General features: G+C 50.3%; 2 protein-coding genes across 13 annotated transcripts in view; one reads left to right on the top strand and one right to left on the bottom strand.

Annotated features, from left to right (window-relative positions):
• The first annotated feature begins 8 nt into the window (after positions 1 to 8).
• On the top strand, positions 9 to 9,485 carry Arfrp1 (ARF related protein 1). 4 transcript variants are annotated; one of them, XM_075963399.1, is made up of 8 exons: positions 9 to 171; positions 657 to 846; positions 1,059 to 1,146; positions 1,340 to 1,422; positions 4,772 to 4,853; positions 5,174 to 5,244; positions 6,483 to 6,583; positions 6,657 to 9,485. In XM_075963399.1, exons 3-8 carry the CDS (start codon positions 1,107 to 1,109, stop codon positions 6,742 to 6,744), a joined length of 465 nt encoding a protein of 154 aa, XP_075819514.1. In that variant the 5' UTR covers positions 9 to 171; positions 657 to 846; positions 1,059 to 1,106; the 3' UTR covers positions 6,745 to 9,485. The 4 variants fall into 4 exon arrangements, 3 of the variants coding, with proteins under 3 accessions (XP_075819514.1, XP_075819512.1, XP_075819513.1); XM_075963397.1 differs by having other exon boundaries at positions 36 to 171; positions 657 to 763; XR_012909752.1 differs by lacking the exon at positions 5,174 to 5,244 and having other exon boundaries at positions 36 to 171; positions 657 to 763.
• A 112-nt stretch (positions 9,486 to 9,597) lies between these two features.
• Positions 9,598 to 21,472, bottom strand: part of Rtel1 (regulator of telomere elongation helicase 1) — a 36,624-nt gene continuing 24,749 nt past the window's right edge. For 4 of the 9 annotated variants that reach the window (XM_075963379.1, XM_075963380.1, XM_075963384.1 and 1 more), the window contains 22 exons: positions 19,703 to 19,777; positions 19,520 to 19,601; positions 17,903 to 18,035; positions 17,649 to 17,762; positions 17,518 to 17,558; positions 17,235 to 17,320; positions 17,016 to 17,093; positions 16,602 to 16,679; positions 14,801 to 14,947; positions 14,607 to 14,722; positions 14,270 to 14,393; positions 14,039 to 14,183; positions 13,814 to 13,956; positions 13,159 to 13,254; positions 11,944 to 12,142; positions 11,605 to 11,745; positions 10,988 to 11,065; positions 10,605 to 10,829; positions 10,349 to 10,507; positions 10,114 to 10,239; positions 9,936 to 10,039; positions 9,605 to 9,827 (listed from right to left, as the gene is read on the bottom strand). In XM_075963379.1, the coding sequence (XP_075819494.1) occupies positions 9,747 to 9,827; positions 9,936 to 10,039; positions 10,114 to 10,239; positions 10,349 to 10,507; positions 10,605 to 10,829; positions 10,988 to 11,065; positions 11,605 to 11,745; positions 11,944 to 12,142; positions 13,159 to 13,254; positions 13,814 to 13,956; positions 14,039 to 14,183; positions 14,270 to 14,393; positions 14,607 to 14,722; positions 14,801 to 14,947; positions 16,602 to 16,679; positions 17,016 to 17,093; positions 17,235 to 17,320; positions 17,518 to 17,558; positions 17,649 to 17,762; positions 17,903 to 18,035; positions 19,520 to 19,601; positions 19,703 to 19,777 (2,571 nt within the window). In that variant the 3' untranslated portion in view covers positions 9,605 to 9,746. Of the gene's footprint in view, positions 10,240 to 10,348; positions 10,508 to 10,604; positions 10,830 to 10,987; positions 11,066 to 11,604; positions 11,746 to 11,943; positions 12,143 to 13,158; positions 13,255 to 13,813; positions 13,957 to 14,038; positions 14,184 to 14,269; positions 14,394 to 14,606; positions 14,723 to 14,800; positions 14,948 to 16,601; positions 16,680 to 17,015; positions 17,094 to 17,234; positions 17,321 to 17,517; positions 17,559 to 17,648; positions 17,763 to 17,902; positions 18,036 to 19,519; positions 19,602 to 19,702; positions 19,778 to 21,472 lie in introns of all 9 variants that reach the window. The other 5 variants (XM_075963382.1, XM_075963381.1, XM_075963387.1 and 2 more) reach the window with 3 other exon arrangements.

Below are 21,472 nucleotides of genomic sequence, written 5' to 3'. Positions count from 1 at the left end.
GCGTTCCGGAGCTGCCAGGTTGGGGCGCGCGGGGGCCGCTGGGATATGGTTCCGCCCGTACTTGGGCCGCCGGTCTGTGTCCCGTCCGGCACCGCGCAGGGTCAACGTGAGGTCGGTGGGGCTTGCAGCGCGGCGTCGGCGGCTGAGGCTCCCGGATCTGGGCAGGTGGAGGTGGGTTTCAGCCAGGCTGAGGGACCCGGGTTCCAAAATCCTACGGGAGGGGACGGAAACGACCTCGGCGGCTGGTTCCGAGGCTCTGGGGACCCGGCAGCGGCGGGGTTCCGAAGCCGGCCGACGGCAGAAGCGCTGCCTCTTGTGAGCACCCTAGACTCTGGTCGCTGGCTTAGAACCTGCGACAGTCGTAGTTCCTAGTGCTGAGTGGAGGGTCCGGAAAGAGGAGCCTTAGGAAGGCAGAGCAGGGTAGGCCGCGGCAGGTTTTTCAGGGATGATGATGTGTATTCCGAAGTGGGAGTGACCCAGTTTAGAGCAGGTGGTCGGCGGTGGAGGCGGGGTCGGGAATCGTATAAAACAGGGCGCAAGGAGTCATGAGCCACGCCACGAGGCTCCACATCTGAAAGCTAGCTGGATAGACGACGGACCACCGATGAAGCGGGCCCGAGGCTAATGCCCCCGGTACACACCTTGACGTTTCTCAGGGTGCCAGGGAAGGATGTATACGCTGCTTTCGGGGCTGTACAAGTACATGTTCCAGAAGGACGAATACTGCATCCTGATCCTGGGCCTGGACAATGCTGGGAAGACAGTAGGTGCCTATTCCATAACCAAGTCCTATTCCCTGCCTTATGTTTTCTTCTTTGGAAATCTAACCCCCACCCAAGACTACAGGTTAGTTGCCACCAGCCTCCCAAAGAGCATTCAACAGGCAGAGGTTCGTGAGCATGTGTTTGTGTATGTATGTGAAAGCCCAGAGTTGCCCAAAGCGTGTGGGTGTGGAGGCCTGAATTTTCCCAAAGCGTATGGGTGCGAAGGGATATTTAGGAAAGACACCAGAAAACTGCTTTAGCTGCCACTATAACCATCTCTTTTTCTTTCCTCAGACCTTCTTGGAACAATCAAAAACACGGTTTAACAAGAACTACAAGGGGATGAGTCTATCTAAAATCACCACCACCGTGGGTCTAAACAGTAAGGGGGCACCTTAGGCATATGAACTTAGGGGTCCCTTAGAGGTGGGTGCTGCAGGCTCCACAGCCCAGCTGGCCAGGTCTCTCCATTCTCTGGGATTGGTACCTGAAGGGTTTGCCTTATCCCAGGAAGAGCTGGGACTTTCTGTGTAAAGACTAAGGTCAGGGGCTAGCTCATTCTGTCCTTTCCCCAGTTGGCACTGTGGACGTGGGGAAGGCTCGTCTCATGTTCTGGGACTTAGGTGGGCAAGAAGAGCTGCAGTCTTTGTGGGACAAGGTAAGACAAACTCTGCTTCCTGCTGTCTTTCTCTAGATGGCTTCTCTTAGCCTCTTCTTCAATGAGCGTGCCTGTTGTCCACATTTACCCTGAAGATTTTCTCATTTTAAAAAATTACTTTTTATTGGGGGTAGAGGATTATCACAGCATACATGTAGAGGTCAGAGGACAACTTTGTAGAGTCTGTTTTCTGACATTTACATGGGATCCAGAGATCAAACTCAGATTGTCAGGCTTGCATAGCAAGCACCTTTACCTGCTGAGCCATTTCGTTGGCCCTGTCCAAAGGTTTTCTCTTCAGTCCTATCCTAGGTTGCTTTCTGTCTCACTCTGGCAAAACCCGGGGTCAGAATCAACATAGAAGTGGTACCAGAAAAGCTCCCATAGGCAACCTAGCCTTTTCCTGACGAGGCCACTGTCAATCCCAAAGAAAGAAGCATTGTTCACCAGGGTAGTCAGTGTAGAGTCCTGACTGGGGAACTCTATAACCTTTGCCCTTAGAGGCAGACAGAAATGGCAGAGATCATATATAGGGAGTGTACAAATCTTTTGTTTCCTGGTGAATCTGTCTACCTCATTCTAGCTTCTCATGGTTCTTCCAGATGGTCTCTTTCCCATCTGAGAAGGATTTTCTCAGAAGCAGATAGCACCTGCCTCTTCTTTGGGCATTGTTTTAGCGTTCCTAAGACTTCTCTCTATATACATTCCTACGCTGGCGTCTCCTCCACTCAGCCTATGCCAGGTACTAGATCTAGCACTGTGTAGAACAAGCCCTGACTTTCCTTCAGTGGTCTCCTGCCCTGTGAGTTGGCACGGTTATCTGGTGCAGCCCAGTGCTGTGGTACAGGTGCTTCGGCTACTGTCATGCTTCCCAGCAGCCATATATTACAACCGAGGGCCAGTTTCGCTCCCAGTTCTTTCCTGGGCTTTCCTAAGGTGTTTCTTCTTGCTATAACTTATCCTATATGCAGAAGGTCTCTGATGGCCACCAGGTTGGACAGAGAGGACAAGCCTCGTTAGGGGGCAGTGATGTAAATTGGCACCTCCAAACATGAGACACAGGTGGGGAATCAAATCAGTGACCATCTTGTCACAGGTTAGGTCATGAAGTGGACAGTGAGATGCAGAGTATGTGTATTGGGGTCATCACCAGGATGGTGGCAGAGAGGGAACTTAGCAGAGCCGGCTAGGACCCCAAGCCTGCCATCTTCTAAGTCACCAGTCACTGCTCTTTGCGATGGACAGCCAGAGTGATTGTCTGTGCACTGCTTAGATATGTACCCCACATTGGGAGGCCCCTTCCAGGAGGAGGGTAGACAGCAACCTTGTCAGCTGGCCATGATGTGACTTCCTGATGGCTGATTGAGTCACCTGTCATCCTGTCTCCAGCCAATCAGGGGCAGTTATCTTTGAGCAAATGGAGCCCACCCAGTGTGCCCACTAGGTAGCCATGTTTGGCTCTGCTGGGCTTGTTGCTTTGGTGGACAGGACCCACTCTCCCTTACCCTTGATCCCTATAGTACTTGGGGTTGTAAAGATGTGCAGCAGAGTTGCTTCTAGATTACTAGGAGGGTCAGGAAGAGGGCCTCTTGTCTTACCTTGGTTCCTGGATGCTGTGTCCTGGCCTGAACGTAGCACCTTAGGAAGGTTTCTCATCCTGGTATTCTGCAATAGTGCTACCACACGGGCACTGTGGCCCAATGCTGTCTGTCCTGCTAGGGCGACAGGCTGTGTTTTTGTGACTTGAGTCTCCTCTGCTGAAAGGAAAGTCAGTTGACATAAGACTGTGGCCCAGTGTCTCATGTTGTTGCTAAGGAGACATGCTTGTATTCTGGTTCCCCCTGACTTTCTTAAGAGATGGTATTTCATAGGACTTAGCCATGCTGCCCTATCAAGTGAAGTGCCTAGCAGGGGCTCTGTTGGCCTTGGTGAACGGAACCTATACTGATAAGTTTTTGGTCTGCCACTCAGTCTAGCACACCACCACCAATGGGCCAGTTGCTCTTGACATTGCTCTGGTGAACCCTGAGATAGAAACCAAGTCACCATGTCGCTGCTTCTTTTGCCTTAGGCTTTGGTACCTACTCTGCTGACCAAGCAGAGTGCTTTTGTCCATAGATCTGTGCACATGCCAGGCTTATATCACTTCTCACACAAGCAGACCAGGTGGGCTATCTGTCTCTGGTCTGTCCCATGTCTAGCTAAAGGTGTTTCCTTCTGCTGGTTATGCAGGTCTCTTTGCCCCTCCCCCAGCGCACATTCATAGCCACAGGTGTGACTTCTCAGCTGAGGTTAGTATGCCTCTCTCATCTCTCTGGCAGCTGTTGGACCTTATGCCTGTGGATGTGATGGGTGACTCTAAGTCTTGTGCCTAATCACGTAAGACGTTCCTGACGACCTCTGGAACTAGTGCTGCCTGCTGACTCACTGGGCTTGCTGTAACCCTTATATCATCCACTGTTATCATAAATGCCTCTACAGTAGGACCTGCCTGCTCTCAGGCCTCTAGCAATAGGCTAACCCACTGTCTTGCCTTGAGAGCTAGCAGCTTCTGTGCCAGACCCTTTGCAAGGTTGGAGCTATTTGGATGAGTCTGGCTACAAAGCCCTGCAGAAAGGACCTGGGACTGGCCTTTAGTACTCCATGGGAAATGCGAGTAGGAAGGGAGTTTTACTGACTTGGGTGTAGTGTTTCTTTCTTACTTGTCATACAACCTCAGTGGTATACATCCTACCCTGTCTGTAGCACATTATTTTACCAGTCAGTATTGATTTCTCCCAGTGTGATCCTGATATGAAGTGGCAAGTGTATGCTGTTTGCCCCATATTGACAGGCATTTTTCTGATTGGCATAGGAGCTCATACAATGTCTTCATCCCTACGCTTACCTTGCCCCATCTGTTTTCCTTAGGAGTGCTGTCCATTCCTCGTCCTTGTTGTTGGAAGCCTACGTCTAACCTGAGATCAGTACTGTCATTTTTGTTCAGGCAGGATAGCTTCCTAGGCAGTGCTGACCTCAGCCGTGAGCCTCTTAGCTTCGCAACCTCTAGCTCTGTCTCTTACCCTTTACTCAGCATGGGCAGCAGGTGAGTTCTCAAGAGCAGCCCGTGAGCAGGAGGAAGTAGATGAACCTGCCAGAACCAGTGAGCCTTCCTCAAAGGTGCAATGTTATCTCTACCACTAAATTAGCCCCAGAACGCTTCCTTGCAAGTCTTCCCACTGGGTTGTGCCAATTTTTTCATTGTGGGCCTGGGGTAGCAAAGTTTTTACCACTCCCTCTTGTGGGCCTCTTCTGGTGGTTGTGACACAAGGTCTCACCTGTAGCCCCCACTCCCTCCTCTTCCTTCTAGTACTATGCAGAGTGCCATGGTGTCATCTATGTCATTGACTCCACTGATGAGGAGAGACTGTCAGAATCCAAAGAGGCATTTGGTGAGTGTGGCATGGCCACTCGAGGAGGGAGAGAAAGATGGGAAGACCTACATCTAGGGAATCGTGTGGGGAGGGGCACACCAAGGGGTGTGTACCAGTCTAATCTGGATCCTCCCTCGTCTGGAACTTTCCTTAAGGGAGGCTGGGCTTACACCTGATGCCAATGCCAAAAAAACGCCTCAGTTGTGTTGCTTGGGCTGTCTAGTTTGTGAGGGAAAGGGTGGAAGGGAGCTGTCTGCACACACCTTTGGGCCTGGGCAGAGCCTGCAGTCACAAACAGGATACAGGGTGCAAGGCACCACCTCTCCTGCTTTCCTCAGAGAAGGTGGTTTCGAGTGAAGCATTGGACGGTGTCCCCATCCTGGTGTTGGCCAACAAGCAGGATGTGGAGGTGAGCCCCACAAAGCTGCTGTAGGGCCTCTATTGCCACTGTAAAGAAAGGGACTTGTATGCCTCCAGATTCCAGAACCTAGTGTCTCTACCTTCCATCCCAACCTCTCTCTGCCCTTCTTGGGCCCCTCCTTCACACCCTTAGGATCCCTACCTTGCCAACTTCAGTTCCTTTCTTGGTGTCACCAGAGCTGCCACCAGGCATGTTCCTACTAGAGGATCTTACAGTCAAGAGTGCAGATCCATCTTCTTTCCCAAGGGAGGACCAGGGGCTTGTGTCTGTGGGCATCCCCAGGGATTCTGGGAGTAAGGGGCCTAGAGCAAGACCTGGGAGAAAATTCTGGGTTCAAAGAAGTGGAGTGGGGGGCATTAGAGATGGCTCAGAGATTAAGAGCATGTATGCCCTTCCAGAAGACCTGAGTTTGAGTCCCAGTACCCATGTCAGGTGGCTCACAGCCATCTGGGATTGCAGCTCCAGGGGATCTGACACCTCTAGCCTTAGTAGATACCTGTTCTCGTTTGTACATACCCCACCCCGACACATTCCTATAGATAATAAAAAACAAATCTTTAGCTTTTAAAGTGGGAGTGGAGGGGAAAGACAATGGGTATCTTCTGAGATGAGGTGCTACTTCCCTTTGGACTTCTGGCCACACAAAGTTCCCACCATCTTACAAAAGGGGTTCTGTACAGAAAGAACCATGGAGGACATGGTAGCAACCAGTAGCTAGAGGGCCAAGGAAGCTTCATTTTTCTGCGGCCCTGTGTATCTACCTAGTTACATCTAACATGACCTGTTCTCCGTTCATTTTCCTGAGGACTTCCCCCCACTCCATCTCTGTCCCAAAATTAGTAATAGAGGTCTCGGTACTTGGTTAAGGAACTCGGGGCATTTCCTTAGATGGAAAGGGGAACAGAGAAGCCACTGAATACTACCAAGGCTTCTCAACCCCAGGACCCTGGACCCTTCCTCACTTGGCACTAGAGCTCCTGACTTAGTTCAATGTTGTGCTGATAGATGCTCTGGGGGTTGTTCTTGGGGGAGGTATAGGATGTTCTCTTGAGAGCTGTGTGTAGGTTCCCTAAAGCCCTGGGCAAAGCCGTCCACAGTAGACTTGGACCAGGTGCAGCGGGCTCACCTCTACTGAGGGACTGCGGCCTTCCTGAAGCCCAAGTGAACAAACAAGCTGGATGGAGCTAGGTAGTGGAAGTATCTCAGAGTCTCGCCTCCCCTGTCAGACCTGCCTCTCTATTCCTGACATCAAGACTGCATTCAGTGACTGTACCTGCAAGATTGGCCGACGAGACTGTCTGACCCAGGCCTGCTCTGCTCTCACGGGGTGAGTTGAGGCCTCACTCTCTAGAGTTCTCAGGACCAAGGCTAGCCCTGCCTCACACATACTGTCTCCACAGCAAAGGAGTTCGAGAGGGCATCGAATGGATGGTGAAGTGTGTCGTGAGGAACGTTCACCGGCCACCACGGCAGAGGGACATCACATAAGCAATGCCAGCTTTGCAGTCTTGGGACTCTTCATCCCTGGTGTTGGAAGAGTACTCCCTGCTGGCTGTGTGCCACCGATGCTGGGGTTGAGCTGGCTGTGTTTGTTCATTCGTTTATTCGCTTTATGTTTTCTCTAAGACAAACTTTTCTCTGTGTCTGGAAAATGTAGGTATCCAGAGACAAATGGGGGGCACACAGGTCATCCAGCTCTAGATGCCCTACCTCCCATTCCACCCCATTCCAGATCTGGGACCCTCCCAAACCTGTAAGGAGGGGTTGGGGTGAGGCTACCCCTAGGTTTGCCTGTTGGCCCATTCCAAAATGGAGTTTGAGGGCATCCTGCTTGAAATGGGAGGTCTGTTTCTGGCAGCTGCTTTGTCCAGCTTGCCCATGTAAAAGGTGGGAATGGCCAGGATTACCCCACTTGGAGAAAGACTTAGCCCACATTCCAGAGGCCAGCATGGCCCCTTGTTGTTTTGTTTGGAGTTGAGTGTGTGTGAGACAAGAGTTTTCTGTAACCTATGTTAACCCAGAACCCTTTGCCTCCTTCCCTGTACCTGTGGGAATTATAGGTGTGGGGGCACCTTTCTACTAGGTTTTGATACAGTCTCAAGACAGGGATCAGTAGACCTGCCTGGGAAGTCTGACTTCCCTTATTCTCTCTGATTTATCTCCAAAGGAGAAAGCTGATCTAGAAATCTCGCTGAGTGTACACTTCAGTGCTCCCATACTCAGGTTGTGTGGTGTCCTGAGGGCACACCTTTCACCAGGTTATTAGGTGTTGCTATAGCTAGTGCAGGTGGGCTCGGTCCCTACAGGGTCCACATCAGTGAAGTGCTGGATGGGTGTGAGGTGCGGATTCCTGGGGGGCAGCAGCCCTGCCCACTAAGCCTACTAGGTTAAATTCTTCCTCATGTGGCCAGGATAAGGTTGTAAAATAAAAAGTGTCTCCTGTCCAATCATCCCTTCCAGCAGTCAAACACTGGTTCCCCACTGTCTGGTGATTATAGCCAGAAGCTGCTGCCCTAGAATGCCTGCTGAGCAGGAGCTCCCAGGGAGGTTTGTAGCTGTGGCTAAGCCTTGGGTTCAAGACCTAGTGGCTCCTCGTCCAAGGTCATCCTCTTCAAGGGGGGTTGGGAGGAGTGGCTGAAAAGATGAATCAGGAAGAGGGCAGTGGGTACTCTGATTCAAGGAGAGGTCCTATCCCATAGGTCTCTCCTATGAGCTGGGTTGAATTCTTCCTAGAGGATCCTCCTGGAAATTAAAGAATAGGCTGCTCATAAGATGGACAAACCAAGGGGAAGTCTAGCATGGGGCATCAGACATTCAAGATGTCTCTCTGGCCACCTCCCCTCAATTCTGTGAACATTGAGCAAGATTAGGAGCTTCATGGAGTGACCTTTGGGACAGAGCTGCAAATTGAGAACAGCTATCTTTCTGAAATGAATAGCTTTATAAAAAGTCCAGAACTTGGAAGGCAGAGGCAGGCGTATCTCTGGGTTCAAGGCCAGCCTAGTCTACAGAGCGAATGCCAGGGCTGTTACACAGAGAAACCCTGTCTCAAAACACAGCAAAAAATGAAGAGGTGTCAGGTTAGGGTGACATTGATTGGGAGCATAGAATAAAGTCCTATATACAGTACAGAGTTAGCCAGTCACAAGAAATTTGTTCCATTAGCAGCTCTACAGATGAGGCATCCTAGCCTCGCAACAGAGCGTGTAATCCTGAACTTCACTCTCATTGGAGAGCTGTTACAGAGGCTGCAGGGCCTCCTGTGATAGTGGTGAACCCCATTTTCCTGGGTTTACCAGGGCCTGCTGCAGTCACCACAACCCTTTAAAAGAAATGTTCCAGAAAGTCAAAATTCCATGATTGTCTGTTCAGAGCTCATACAAAGAAGTCAGGAGAGACCAAATGGGTTGCTAAGTTCAAAGAACTAAACAAAGAACATTAAACAAGGCATGAAAGAACAAAATGCCCATGGAAACAAAGGACAGGGCTATTCAAAGAAGGGCTTTCAGGCTAGACTGCCTGATCAAAGTCCCCGGAGCCCTCTGTTGGAAAAGGTTAAGCAGGGCCAACATGTATTTGGAACTGACACCTGACATTTTCATCTCCTTGGGCTAACAGAGCCTTTCCAGGGTTCTGACCCTGTCTACAAAGTAAGGAAGAACTGTGTAAAGTTGAAGACCAAACCAAGGCCAGGGCAGAGCAGTTACAGTGAGGACAGCACTGCTCTGAACTTGAGCAGCTGGCTGAGGTGCCGGTAGGGCGCAGGCCCCTCTTGAGTATTCCTGTTAGAAGAGGGCAGGATTGGGGAATATTTGGGGTCTATCTTCTAAGTCCTAAGCTCCTATAGTCTCACTCCATGCCAGTGCCAGATGAAAGCTAAGAACTCCCATGCTCAAGCCCATGGGGAAAGTACACATATACACATAAGCACCCCGGCTTCCAGTGTAGTTAGGCTGCACAATTTCATATAGATAAGTCCTGGAACCTCCCATAAGGGCTTTGAGGCTTGGCTGGTGAAAGGATGAAGGAGTGACCCCCCCCCCCCATCAGTTTAGAAGCTGGCTGGACACAGAACACTGCAGGTCTGCAAGAAGGGATCTTCCCAGATAGCTGTCCTCCCGTGTTTCAGTTTTTGAGACAAGGTTTCTCTGTGTAGCCCTGGACCAGGCTGGCCTCAAACTCAAAGACAGCCTCCCAAGTGCTGGGATTAAAAGTGTGTGCCACCATTATCTGGCATTGCTTCTCTCTTTTTCGAGGCAGAGTCTGTAGCTTTGGCTGCCCTGGAACTGTACCAGGATACTTAGCACCTCTGTGACACTCAAATTGTGTAAGCCGAGGCATGAACACCATCCTGTCAATTGGTTTTATTGAACAGCCCTGGGCGCTCAAAATGTCCGGCAAGAAGGCATCTAGCAGACCCACCCATCATGCCCTGAGGTTTCAGATCCATTAGATGGTAAAGACTTGCAGTGGACCAGCCAGTTGTCACATCACTGGGGCTTCGGCCAGAAGACCTGAGTAATGCTCTGCTTCCTGTTAACAGCACCGCAAGCTGGACACACTCTAGAGGCCTGTAGAGATACCTGATAGGCACTGCAGCCTGGCCAAGTGCACACCCTAGGCCCCCAGCCCACCACCTGGGGAGATGCCGGATGGGCTGGAGAGGGTCAGACCCCAACCTGGAGTTGCAGTTGCCAACAGGCCCAGCAGCGGCAGAAGTCACAGGAGGGGCACTGGAAAAGCGCTGTGTCTTCAGTTGCACAGGCTGGGCACACAAACACTGCTGCAGGAGGTCTGAGTGAGCACAGTCCCAGGGCCCTGCTATAACCAGCAGTCCCTGTTGCCCCTATCGCTTACTCCGATCAGGCCTCATAAGCTTCACTGGGGTAGAACCATCAGACTTCACACTCTGGACTGGCCTCTGTCTAAGGAAGGATGAGATCTTACTCTGGGTCTTCTCAGGTTTCTTGGACACTGAAGGACCTACAGACAGCAATGTAAGAAGCATGTGTTTCCCTCCTGTTCGCTCCTGAGTGTGAGGGCCACAGTGTGGCACGGCAAGGGTGGAGGGAGTCATCAAGGGGGCCCTCACCTGCTTTTGTGTCCTCGGAGAGTTCAGAAGGCCCAGTTGTGCTCTCTTCCCTGGGACCTGGTAGCTCCAAGCCCTTGCTTGTGGTTGGCAAGCCCAGAAGGTCCACACAGGTCTGCCGAAACTGGGGCTTGTGGTGGGGACGCACAAACATGCCAAACCCTGCGGGGAACTTTTGTTTAGGCTCTGCACTTCTTACATACAGCCCCTACACCGCCCTCTCTCTAGAACCTATGCCTCACATTCAAGGACTACATACTCTGTAGCAGGGATAAGTGTTCAGGTTTTGCAGTAGTCAGTGCAGCCACCACAGCCAGCACCTTGCCCAGGTCATCATCCTGTTTGTATGCCCTCAGAGCTGCCATAAGCTGGCTGCAGTCTGTAGGTCCCAGAGCCTTGCGGATGTCGGATAGGTAGGCACTCACAGCAGGCTGGCCAGGTTTCTCTACTGTATACCCCACTTTTGGACAATTGCTGAGGTCTCCTGGTGGGAAAGAAGTTACTGGGAGTCCCTCCCCATTCCGCTTCCTCCCAGATATCCCTGTAGAGTCTGTCAGCTGCTCAGGACAAATGGGTTTAAGAATCAAACAGTCCAATGCAACTCTTCACAGATTTTTAAGTCCCACATGAGGTCTTTAGTACCTTTAGGAGGCAGATGGGCAGACAGGTGAGGCCTCCCCTGGTTCAGGTGCTCCCCAGGATCCAGCTGTCTACCTATACCTTCAGACAAAGTTGGTTTAGGTTCTTGACACTCTCCTTCCTGGAGAAATATGCTCCTAAGACTAGACCTCACACTCCTCAGACAGGAAAGGGACCACATCACAGACCCACCCAACTGGCTTTGAGTGCCCAGACAATGGCTCCAACTCAGGGGCCTAAGTACAGACATTAGGAACCTCACCAAAAGGTGAATTTCCCCCAATCGAATAAAGTCCCTCTGCCACACCTGCCCTGCAGCAAGCACTGGAACAGGCACTGCCTCTGTGCAGGGGCCAGCTCAGCTATTCAGTCAGGACAGAAGTAGGACAGGTACCCAGCTGCCAAGACTCTAGCATGAATTCCCCAGGGGAAGATCTCTTGGATGCCTAGGCTAGGAGACAGAGTTCATCCAACAGATACTGCTATTGTTGGGCAACAGAATCAGAATCAGCTTGGCTGATCTAGGCAAGCAAAACCCTAGGGATGTCTACTATGCCCATCTCAGGTGTAAACTGCCCTGCAAATCTAAGATTGAGGGTCTAGTCTGGGGCCTTGCTCACTGGTGGGGTCCGCAGCTGACTGTGCTTGTTCTCGGAAGGGAAGGCCATGCTTTGGCTGGTAGCCACAGCGTTGGCCTGTCAGCTGGAAGCAGATGTCTTCAAACTGCTGCTTGTGGTGAGGTCGTACAAACTGGTAGAAGCCTGTAAAGAATAGATGTCTGAGTTTATGGGCTCCATGCACTGTGACTGATGGGCTTGGGGCTCTGCGGACCATGGCCTGCCCACCAGGACCTTTCTCTAGGAAACAGAGACAACCCTGGGCCCTAGTAGCCTTCAGAACCAGTTCCACCCCACCACTGTGGTGTTAGCCCTATAGCAGAATTTTGAAGGTGAGGGTACCTTTAAATAGAGTGTGCTTCTTAGGGTCTTCAGCAAAGAGGCTGATGAGAGAAGCCACTAGGGCTTCAAAGTCATCAGAACCCTTATAATGCTGTAGGGTCTGGGTAAAGGTGTTGAAGTTGGCTTGGCTCAATGCTTGCTTCACTGCTACCATGAACAGTTTGGCTCTGTCTTCTTGTGTGCCAGCTACTGGTTTCTCCTGCAAGACAAATGATCAAAAGTCCTATCAGAGTCAGCCCTTCCCTCTTGCCTTGGAGGCACGACAGAGTCTAGGGCCAGGGGATAATGACCTGCATTCAGGCTACTGCCTGTGAACCATCTACTGGGACAAGAAGCAGAGAGGGCTGCTGGAGACCAAAGTCCAGCTCTGGTGTGTGGTGAAGCTTAGGCCCATCTCAAACCTCACCGAAGGACCCAGGAAACTATAGGAGCCTGTGTAGCTTGCTGCCCCACAGCACATGTTTGGAGAACACTTCTCAACAGGTTCAACCCTAGGTCTGCACATCTCAGACCTGCAGAGAACTTGTAAACCAAGGCAGCTCCCACGCCTACCGTTTGCTTAGGCCCTTCCCAGATAGTCTACTTCCTGGGCTCTGTCTGATTCTTCTCACAAGCAGGATAAGGACAAAAGCCACCACACTTGGGGATTTCCAGCAGACAAGGGGTTAATGGCTCAGGCTATAACTTAATTTTTCACCGGAAACTAGGAACACTGCACCTCCTCATACAGATAATTCAGTGTCCATACTCAGGAAAAGCCAGTGCCAAGCCATTCTGCTCTTATAGTAGAGGAAACCACGACCTCAAATAACCCTCAAATAAAATGGGCCTAAGGGTCAGGCCGGATTCCAGCAGAAAAAGACAAAAATCTCTTGAGCAGGGCTGGAAAAGTTTCTTGAGCAGGGTGAGCATTGCACATGCCTGTAATCACAACACCTGGGAGGTGGAGGCAGGAGGATCAGGAGTTAAAAGTCATTCTTGGTTACATAGTGAGTTCAAGGCCAGCCTTTTTGTGACCCTCTAAAAACTAAAAAACACAGGGGAAAGAAGGGTTGTCCTCTTAAAGAATGGCAAATTAGAGTCCCTAGGTTATCAACATCATGGCCATTCAAATCTAATCACACCCTCTACTTGGTTGGGGCAATGGGCACCAGAGGTAAAATTCCCACATATGCCTACAAGCAGTTAGCTTGGCTGCAGGAGTGGCTGACATACCGGATGACTGACCAGCCTGACCTTCCTCTTTCCTCCTCTCTGCTCAACAGACGGCCTCTTCTCACATTGGAGAGACAGGGTGGAGGAGCCAGGTACCTGAGGGAAATACAGCTGTGGTCCCAAACCAAATCCAGAATTCCCAAAGCACCTGTGATATCCTTTTGGGTCTCTAGGATCCTTGCCTGTGTCCAGAACAGAAGGATGAAGGGAGGGTTCTCATCCCTAACCCTGGTGGCGGTGCTGAGATCCTGTCCCTTTTATGCCCTGTCACTTGCCTTTGTTGTTTGCAGGTAGCAGTGAGAGCCACAGGAAGGACAGGTTGTGGTAACTGACTGTCCGAGCAGGGATGGAGGGAAGACCTAGGAACTCACAGGCTTTTGGGCAAAGGCCTCCGAGGAAAAGGAGCTCGAGACTCCATTCACACAACACAGGATGGAAAAAGAAAGGTCAGCTTTGGGCACAGCAGGGGGCAGGATGTGCTAGATTTGGGGCGAACTGTACCAGACTGACACCCCAAAGATACGGTGGTGGCATCATGGAAGACAGGGCCTGGGGAATAAGGCATGGTACAGCAGAGGTGCTGAAATCTCTCACTTGCCCAGCTGTGTGCTGGAAAGGCCATATTCGTGCCAGGCACCCTCACCCTGCCTCATACCTGCTCCTTCTCAGATGTCTCAGCCTTCTGGTCATTGTACTCTAAGGCAGCTAGCAGCCCCACGGGCCTCTGCTGGGCAGAAACTGGCTGCTGCTCATACTCCACACACAGGCTGCTCTCAGAGTCTCCAGAAGCCGACAATCCTAAAGAAATGTGTTGACAGAATGCTTACCAAGAAGCAAGGATACTGTCTGTCATGTGTGGTTTATACCCAACCCCACACACCTATGGGCCTCAGGCTGGGCACATGCACATCCAAGCTCATGGCTTTCCTGGTGGAGAGAAGAGGGCTGGACAATGTAGCCTCCTTGACAGCAGATTCTCTCTCACTTACACTCAAGGTCATAGCCTGGTGAACTGGCAAAGGCATCTGTAGAATTATAAGATGAGAAGGCTTACATCCATTGCTCCTCAGAGAAGGGACCCCAGCAAGTCAACTGGGCATTTGGAGCTCACAGTTTTCTGAGCAACACGGAAGAACTGGGCTACATCTCGGATGACATGGCCAAAGTTGTCATACACCTTGAGGTAAGGGCGCACCCAGGAGGGCAGCTGGGCCCTGGCATCAGCATAGGCGAACCTGGAGGGTGAATACATGGCAATCAGCTCAGGTCCTCTACCACACAGACGAAGGGCCATCCCTGCCCCTATGGCCACTACACTCAAGCCACAAAGTGGAGGACTAGTATTTGCTGGCAGGGCCAGAAAGGTTGCTATAGGCCTCACACGGGAAAGAGAGTCTAGGGTCTAGAAAGTAGAAGGATATGCGGGTGGCCACAGAGCCCTCCTGTACCTGTGGTCACATAGGAAGATGGCCCCATAGTCATGGCGGTGGCGGATAACCCTCCCAATTGCCTGGTTTACAGCCCTGGATGCCTGTTGCTGGTACCATTCCTGGCCAGAGAGGCACTAAAAAGGAAAGAATTTTGGTTATTAGGGTCCTTGATCCCCAAAGTTCCCTGCTCACCCAGAACTGTGGTATCTCACCTGACCTCCAGCTCCACTCCGGGCTCTCAACTCATCCAAGAACTGCATCTTGAGGATAACACGGGGATCCATTCGTGGGGGATATGGGAGGCCCGTGACAATCACACCACGACCGTTCATGTCTGAGAAGTCCAGCCCTTCACTGGCCTAGAACATAGGAAATAGGCTCTCCTCTCCCCTGATGGTCTCCACCTCGGCTTAGGGTGTCAAAGGAGACTGCTTGTTCATTTCCCAGCCACCCAGCCATGAATAATCACACAGAAGCTGTATTAATTACAACGTTGATTGGCCAATAGCTTAGGCATATTTCTAGCCAACTCTTACATCTTAAATTAACCCATTTCTATTAATCTGTGAATTACTACGAGGCTGTGGCCTACCAGTAAAGTTGCAGGGCGTTTGTCTCCTTCGGCAGCTACATGGTGTCTCCTTGGCCCCACCTACTCTCTCCATATCTCTGTTTAGATTTCCTGCCTGTCTTTATTCTGCCCTGCCATAGGCTGAAGATAAAGCACATATAAATACTATAAGTGTAAGTCTTGTTTGTTATATGTAATTTTACTATGTTAAAGTTAAAACCCTCCTTTTTATTTAGACAGAATAGATGATGTGGGATTCCCCTCTGTATGGTATGAATATGTTTTATTACCATTGGTATTTTGTTTGTTTGGTTTTGGTTTTTTTGTGTTTTTTTTTGTTGTTGTTGTTGTTGTTGTTTGTTTTTTTGAGACAGGGTTTCTTTGTAGCTTTGGAGCCTGTCCTGGAACTAGCTTTTGTAGACCAGGCTGACCTCGAACTCACAAAGATGCACCTGCCTCTGCCTCCAGAGTGCTGGGATTAAAGGTGTGCACCACCACCACCAGGCTCTTACCATTGGTTATTAAAGAAGTTGTTTCAGCCAGTGGTTTGGTAGCGTACAGCCAGGCGGGAAATCCAAACAGAGATATTGAGGATATTGAGAAAGTAGACAGAGTCAAGGAGACGCCGTGTAGCTGCCAAAGGAGAAAGATACCAGCCGCCAACCAGAACCTTACTGGTAGGCCACAACCTTGTGGTGATTCACAGATTAACAGAAATGGGCTAACTTAAGATACAAGAGTTGGAAATATGCATAAGCTATTGGCTGTGTTGTAATTAATACAGTTTCTTCTGTGTGATTCTTTGGGTCTGAGCAGCCAGGAAAAGAATGCACAGTCTCTGCCAACATGGGGGTCTACCCATGTCCTAACCCTTTCAGCCACCGATCCCAGGTATTACATGGACAAGTGGTGTGGGAGGTCCTTCTGTCTATATGTTGCTTTTATTGGTTAAGGAATAAAGAGCTGGTTTGAGCCTATGGCAAGAGCAGACACTAGGCTGTATGCTGGGAGAAAGAAGGTGGAGTCAGGAGATAGACGCTGGGAACTTTACCAGGTAAACCACAGCAACATGGCATGGCATGCGATACACAGATTAATATAAATGGGTTAAATTAACATGTAAAGAGTTAGCCAATAAGAAGCTAGAGCTAATGGGCCAAGCAGTGATTTAATTAATACGGTTTCTGTGTGATTATTTCAGGTCTAAGCTAGCAGGATGGCTGGGAGCCAACAAGCGGCCTCCTTCTACAGTCAAGTGCAAGTCAATTCTGCCACTCAGAACCTCCTGCCTAACTCTGGCCTTGGCTATTAGTGCCCAGTAGGGCCCTTATTAGGGCTCATTACTAACTTACTTTACTGGATGTAAGACCCAAGGCAGGAGTCTTGTTTTAGCCTATGCAAGGAAAACAGATAGGAATGAAGATGACCTGCAGAGACCTCACCTTTCCCCGGCACACGGCTAAGAAGGTGGCTCCACTAGACCCAGGGGAAGCAACTTGCTGGTAGTAGGCATCAATGACCTAGATGAAAAGGATGGCCAGCCAAGTTTAGTTTCCTGTTCTTCTCAAGTGATACCCAAATCTTATTTTCTGAGAAGGATGGACTCAGCTGGGTGGGACACAAGGGTTCTGAAAGCATTTTCATGATCCCATCACTAGAGAGGCACACCCAACACCCAGAGCCTGCCCAGAGTTTCCAGAAAACACAGGGAACCCCAAGGACTCAGGCAGGAAGACGAGCTGCCATTATCTACATGCCAGACCATAGCAGGGGCTTACTAAGAGGTAACACAGCCCAGAACAGCCTGGAGCCAGCCAGAGAGGCAAGCACAACCTGACTCCTAGTTTGTCACAGACCTCTGAGAAGCTGCCTTTGTTCCTGGGTTCCACAAACAGAGGCTTCAGCACCTCCACCTTCTTGGCCAAGTCTTGTGCCTGTGATGAAAAGCCAGGATGTGAACGGACAGGTGAGGGCAGTGGCCACAGCCTATATCATGGCTCTGCCCAACTACCTTGCCCAGACTTTCAGTCATATTGGGAGCGCCATCTCTCAGGAATACATGTAAGGGAACGCACCCGCCAAAACTCCAGGCTCTTCTCCATGACAGGGTAGGAAGGGAAGAAGACCAGAAGCCCATGGGGCACCACACGAGCGATATTGCCTGGAAGTGTCACAGCTGTGGTTTAGGCAAAGCTTAGAAGATGGCTGAGGACCCTGTTGGTTCTCAGAAATGGAAACTGGGGAGTACCAGGTCCCTAAACCCCATGGGATGGAATAGCGTAGAGGGTCTAGGACCAGACCAACTATGAACAGGGTTTCCTAAGGAAGGAACAAAGAATTGTATGAAGTAGTACTTACCCAGAGCCTTTCCCAAGGAAGATAAGCACTCATTGGAAAACCTGTACAATAGAGGTTACTGCCATGAGAGACCTAGATCTCAGTAATCCACAACACTACAGAAAGGCCCCCAAACCAGCAGTCCTCCTTACCTTTTGTCATAGGCAGAGCTCAGCTGGACACCATCAGGGCCTCTGGGGATAACCCCCACCCAGAGCTGGTTCCTATCAATGATGTGGGGATTCTCTAGACGGACAGGAAATGGTCTGGGAATGGCCGGAAGAAACAGATAATAAAAAGACCCGAGGTCTGAGACCCTTCAGGACGCTGGACCACAGGAAGCCCTGGCGTACAGGCCAACATCCCTACCCCCATCCACCAGGTTCCAGCCAGAGGTGGTTCATACATCTGCATCTCCAGAGCGAAGGAGGACAGGGGAGCCAGTGTGCCACTGGTGAGGATGAGGGTGCGGACTCCTTGGCAGACAAGTTCACGCATGCTGTGGCTGGGACTGAAGCACCAGTAGCTCAGCACCTTCCCTGCAGGAGAATTAGGTATAAAGATAAGACTGGGGTCCACCGTCCTCATCTACTGTGTTGAGAGAGCAAGCTACCTACAGCCGCATAGGTACACAATATGGACAAAAGCCACGGTCTGAGCTGGGGCCTGAGCCTAGCCTATAATCTAGTCCCTCTCAGGGGTCCAGAAAGCAAGAAGAGGTTGACCCAGGATACTGGCAGATACAAAGACATCTGTAGAAACCATGACATGTGGCACTGGACTTGGGAATTACTCTGCCAAAATTACACAGGAGGGAAAAACATCCAAACTCTTGACATTTAAACATAACTGCTAAAAAGGGAATCAAATTCCCAGACTCTGGTCACATCGGCAACAGGCAAGGTCACTGACTAGATCCACACTGCTCATTCCCAGTGGTCTCTGAAGTTCCAAAGATTAAAACACCACAACTTAGGAGTCACTGAAGGGAAAGGTAGGTGCCATCAGAGACGATTTCCTTCCTAGGTTGGAACTTGGCCTGCTTGAACTTGAGGCTGTCAAAAACCTCAATGAACTCATTGCCCATCAACACCCTCCAGGGAAGGAGGTGAGAAATCACCCCAGAACCTGAGCACCACCAGCTTCCAAAGGCGTCGCTATCATGAAGGACAGTTTTCGCTTGGAAGTGGGTACTTTGTACAGTAGGGAGGCCCCTGGGGGTAGAATCACACCAGAGCTCCTACTCAACACTCAACACCTCTACCCTTTCTTCCCTCTAGGCCAGAACAACTTAAACAACAGCATCCACACAAGCTCCACTGGACTGCTTCTGCTAAGGCTGCAACCTGTAAGTTACAAAGCAGCCTTAGGATGTAGTGGCATGCACTTGGGAGGCAGAGGTGGCAGATCTCTGTGAGTTCAAGGCCAGCCAGGGCTACACAGAGAAACTTTGTTTCAAAAAACCAAAATAGATAAGTAAATAAATAAACAAAATTCATAGAAGTGTGCCCTAAGCCAAGGAGGGAAGGCCTTGCCGGGCCCTGGTTCTGCCACTGCCCCACGAGGTGACTCTGGATAGGCAACAGTGCTTTCAGCCCCCCCCCAGGTCTCTGGCCGTCGGCGGTCACAAGTGTACAGGACTCCATGGTGGTCACAGTGTACAGGATTCCATGGTGGTCACAGTGTACAGGACTCCATGGTGGTCACAGTGTACAGGACTCCATGGTGGTCACAGTGTACAGGACTCCATGGTGGTCACAGTGTACAGGACTCCATGGTGGTCACAGTGTACAGGACTCCATGGTGGTCACAGTGTACAGGACTCCATGGTGGTCACAGTGTATAGGACTCCATGGTGGTCACAGTGTACAGGACTCCATGGTGGTCACAGTGTACAGGATTCCATGGTGGTCACAGTGTACAGGACTCCATGGTGGTCACAGTGTACAGGACTCCGTGTATCATGGTACTAGTATGCAAAGGCTGGGCAGAGTAGAAAACTTCCTACAGTTCAAGTTTGTACCTTGTTTCCTAGATGCAGTGGTGCTCCAGGCATCTGACCGCTGAGCTGCCCTCCGGTGGCTGGTTTCAGGGTGAATGTGTACCTAGAAGGACACACATACATATATGCCCGCCCAAGTCCTAGACAACACCCCCACAGGTTCGAGACCTCTATACTAATACACATCCTGGAAGCTGCTCTTACCTTGTAAGAATGTGAGATACCCAGCCCCACCAAAGAACCAGGGCTGCCTTCAGGAGGGTCCACACTGAACACAATCTGAAAGGCAAGATAACATAGCAAGATCCCAAGCACCTTCATGCTGAGATGGAAACTAAGGTCTCTTAGCCCAGCAAACAAGAGCCCGAGGCTACTTCACCTTGCTCTAAGTCCACCTTGTAACTCAATGTTCAGGGGCCTCATTTGCCCAACCATGAAACTAGACAACAGACCCAGGCTGAGGGGAAGTAGTTTATCCCTGCTGTACCCCCCTTAAAATGGCTCCAGAGCTCTCTTGGGGTTCTCCTACTGGGAGCCACTTGCACATATAAGGAATGCAGCAGCCTATACAGCCCTTACTAACTCAATTCACTCTTCTTTAGTACCTCTTGGTACTCCAGATTAATCTAGAAGCTCAACATTCAAAGTTGACCTCCCCAAATCCATCTGACTGGGAACATACAGAATCAGAACTCACCACAACAAATGAAAATAAACAGTAAAGCAACAAGAGATCAAAGAGCAGAAGAGCTGAATAAAAGCAGACATCGGCCACCTGTGCTCTTTATAGGAATGGTGGATAGATGTCCAGTCCATATACAAACCCACACAATTCTACAGAAGATTTCAAAAACCAAAGGCATGGGTTAGGCAGCATGAGCAAGAGCAACAAAGCCTCCGGCAGCAAGGAAACCTTTTCATCAAGTCTACCAAAAGACAGAAAAGGCAGGTAGAAAATATAAGATACGCCTATCATCTGAGGTGAGCACACAGGACTTACAAAGCCTACAAATCAGTGAGAAACACAGCCATATCAAAGAAGCACATCACAGTGAAAAACCACACCCACAGGTAACAGAAGTAAATAAGAGACAGGTGGAAGTGTTACTCATGGTTCTGACTTCCCTCAAGAGGACCTCTTTACATAGACCTTGCAAAGGTAGCTTCCCAATGACCTTCCTAATAGGTAGACCCTCCTTCACTGTCTCCCTGTTGCCTCCAGCTAATCCGACAACTCCAAACTCTTATCCAGGGGTATGCTGTGAGGAGAAGCCCCTCCCTGCCTGTGTGAGAAGCTCCAGGCACTGTGTTCCACCCACTGTCCACTGGACCTGTTGTTGGCTGTGGAAGGAACCATTGTGCCAATCTCTGTATCTCTAGTAGCTCCAGGGACTGGCTTCCCACTTGGGCCAGGTGAACAGGGTCCCGTGTTCTCTCAGAACATATCTGTGTCTACCTAGACTCCTGAGTTGCCTTCATCATTCTCATCACCATCTGAAGGGATGAAGTGGTTTAACTCATTCCTTCCTGGGCCTTGCATGGGGAGTTTAGAAACACACACAACAATGTAAACTGACCACATGAGGGAAGAGCAGGGCTCCCTGACCCCATGGAACTCATGTATTTCTCCAAGAATCCACAACACAAAAATCTAAATTTAAAGAACAAAAGACGTCTCAGACTAACACATCAACCGGTCCTAAAACACCAGACAGGTTTGTGGGAGATAAAGAGAAAAAGAATCAACAAGAATCCCAGGAGACTAAGACTGGTTCTGCAACCCAAGCACGGTGGGGTGGGTTAAGGGGAAGTGTGAGTGCCCACTACGTGTCTGACCCAGGTTAGCAACAGGGGGGAAAGAAAGGATGCCAGTCTAGAAGCCTCAAGCTCTACCTCTGGTGGAACCTTCTCTTGTCTGACAAAAATCTGACTAGCACCCAGCTCTGAGACAAGCAGCATTTCTGTGCTCATTCC

The sequence above is a fragment of the Microtus pennsylvanicus genome, chromosome 2, assembly GCF_037038515.1.
Source record: "Microtus pennsylvanicus isolate mMicPen1 chromosome 2, mMicPen1.hap1, whole genome shotgun sequence".
NCBI classification, from domain to species: domain Eukaryota; kingdom Metazoa; phylum Chordata; class Mammalia; order Rodentia; family Cricetidae; genus Microtus; species Microtus pennsylvanicus.
This window is presented reverse-complemented; position numbering and strand designations above follow the sequence as displayed.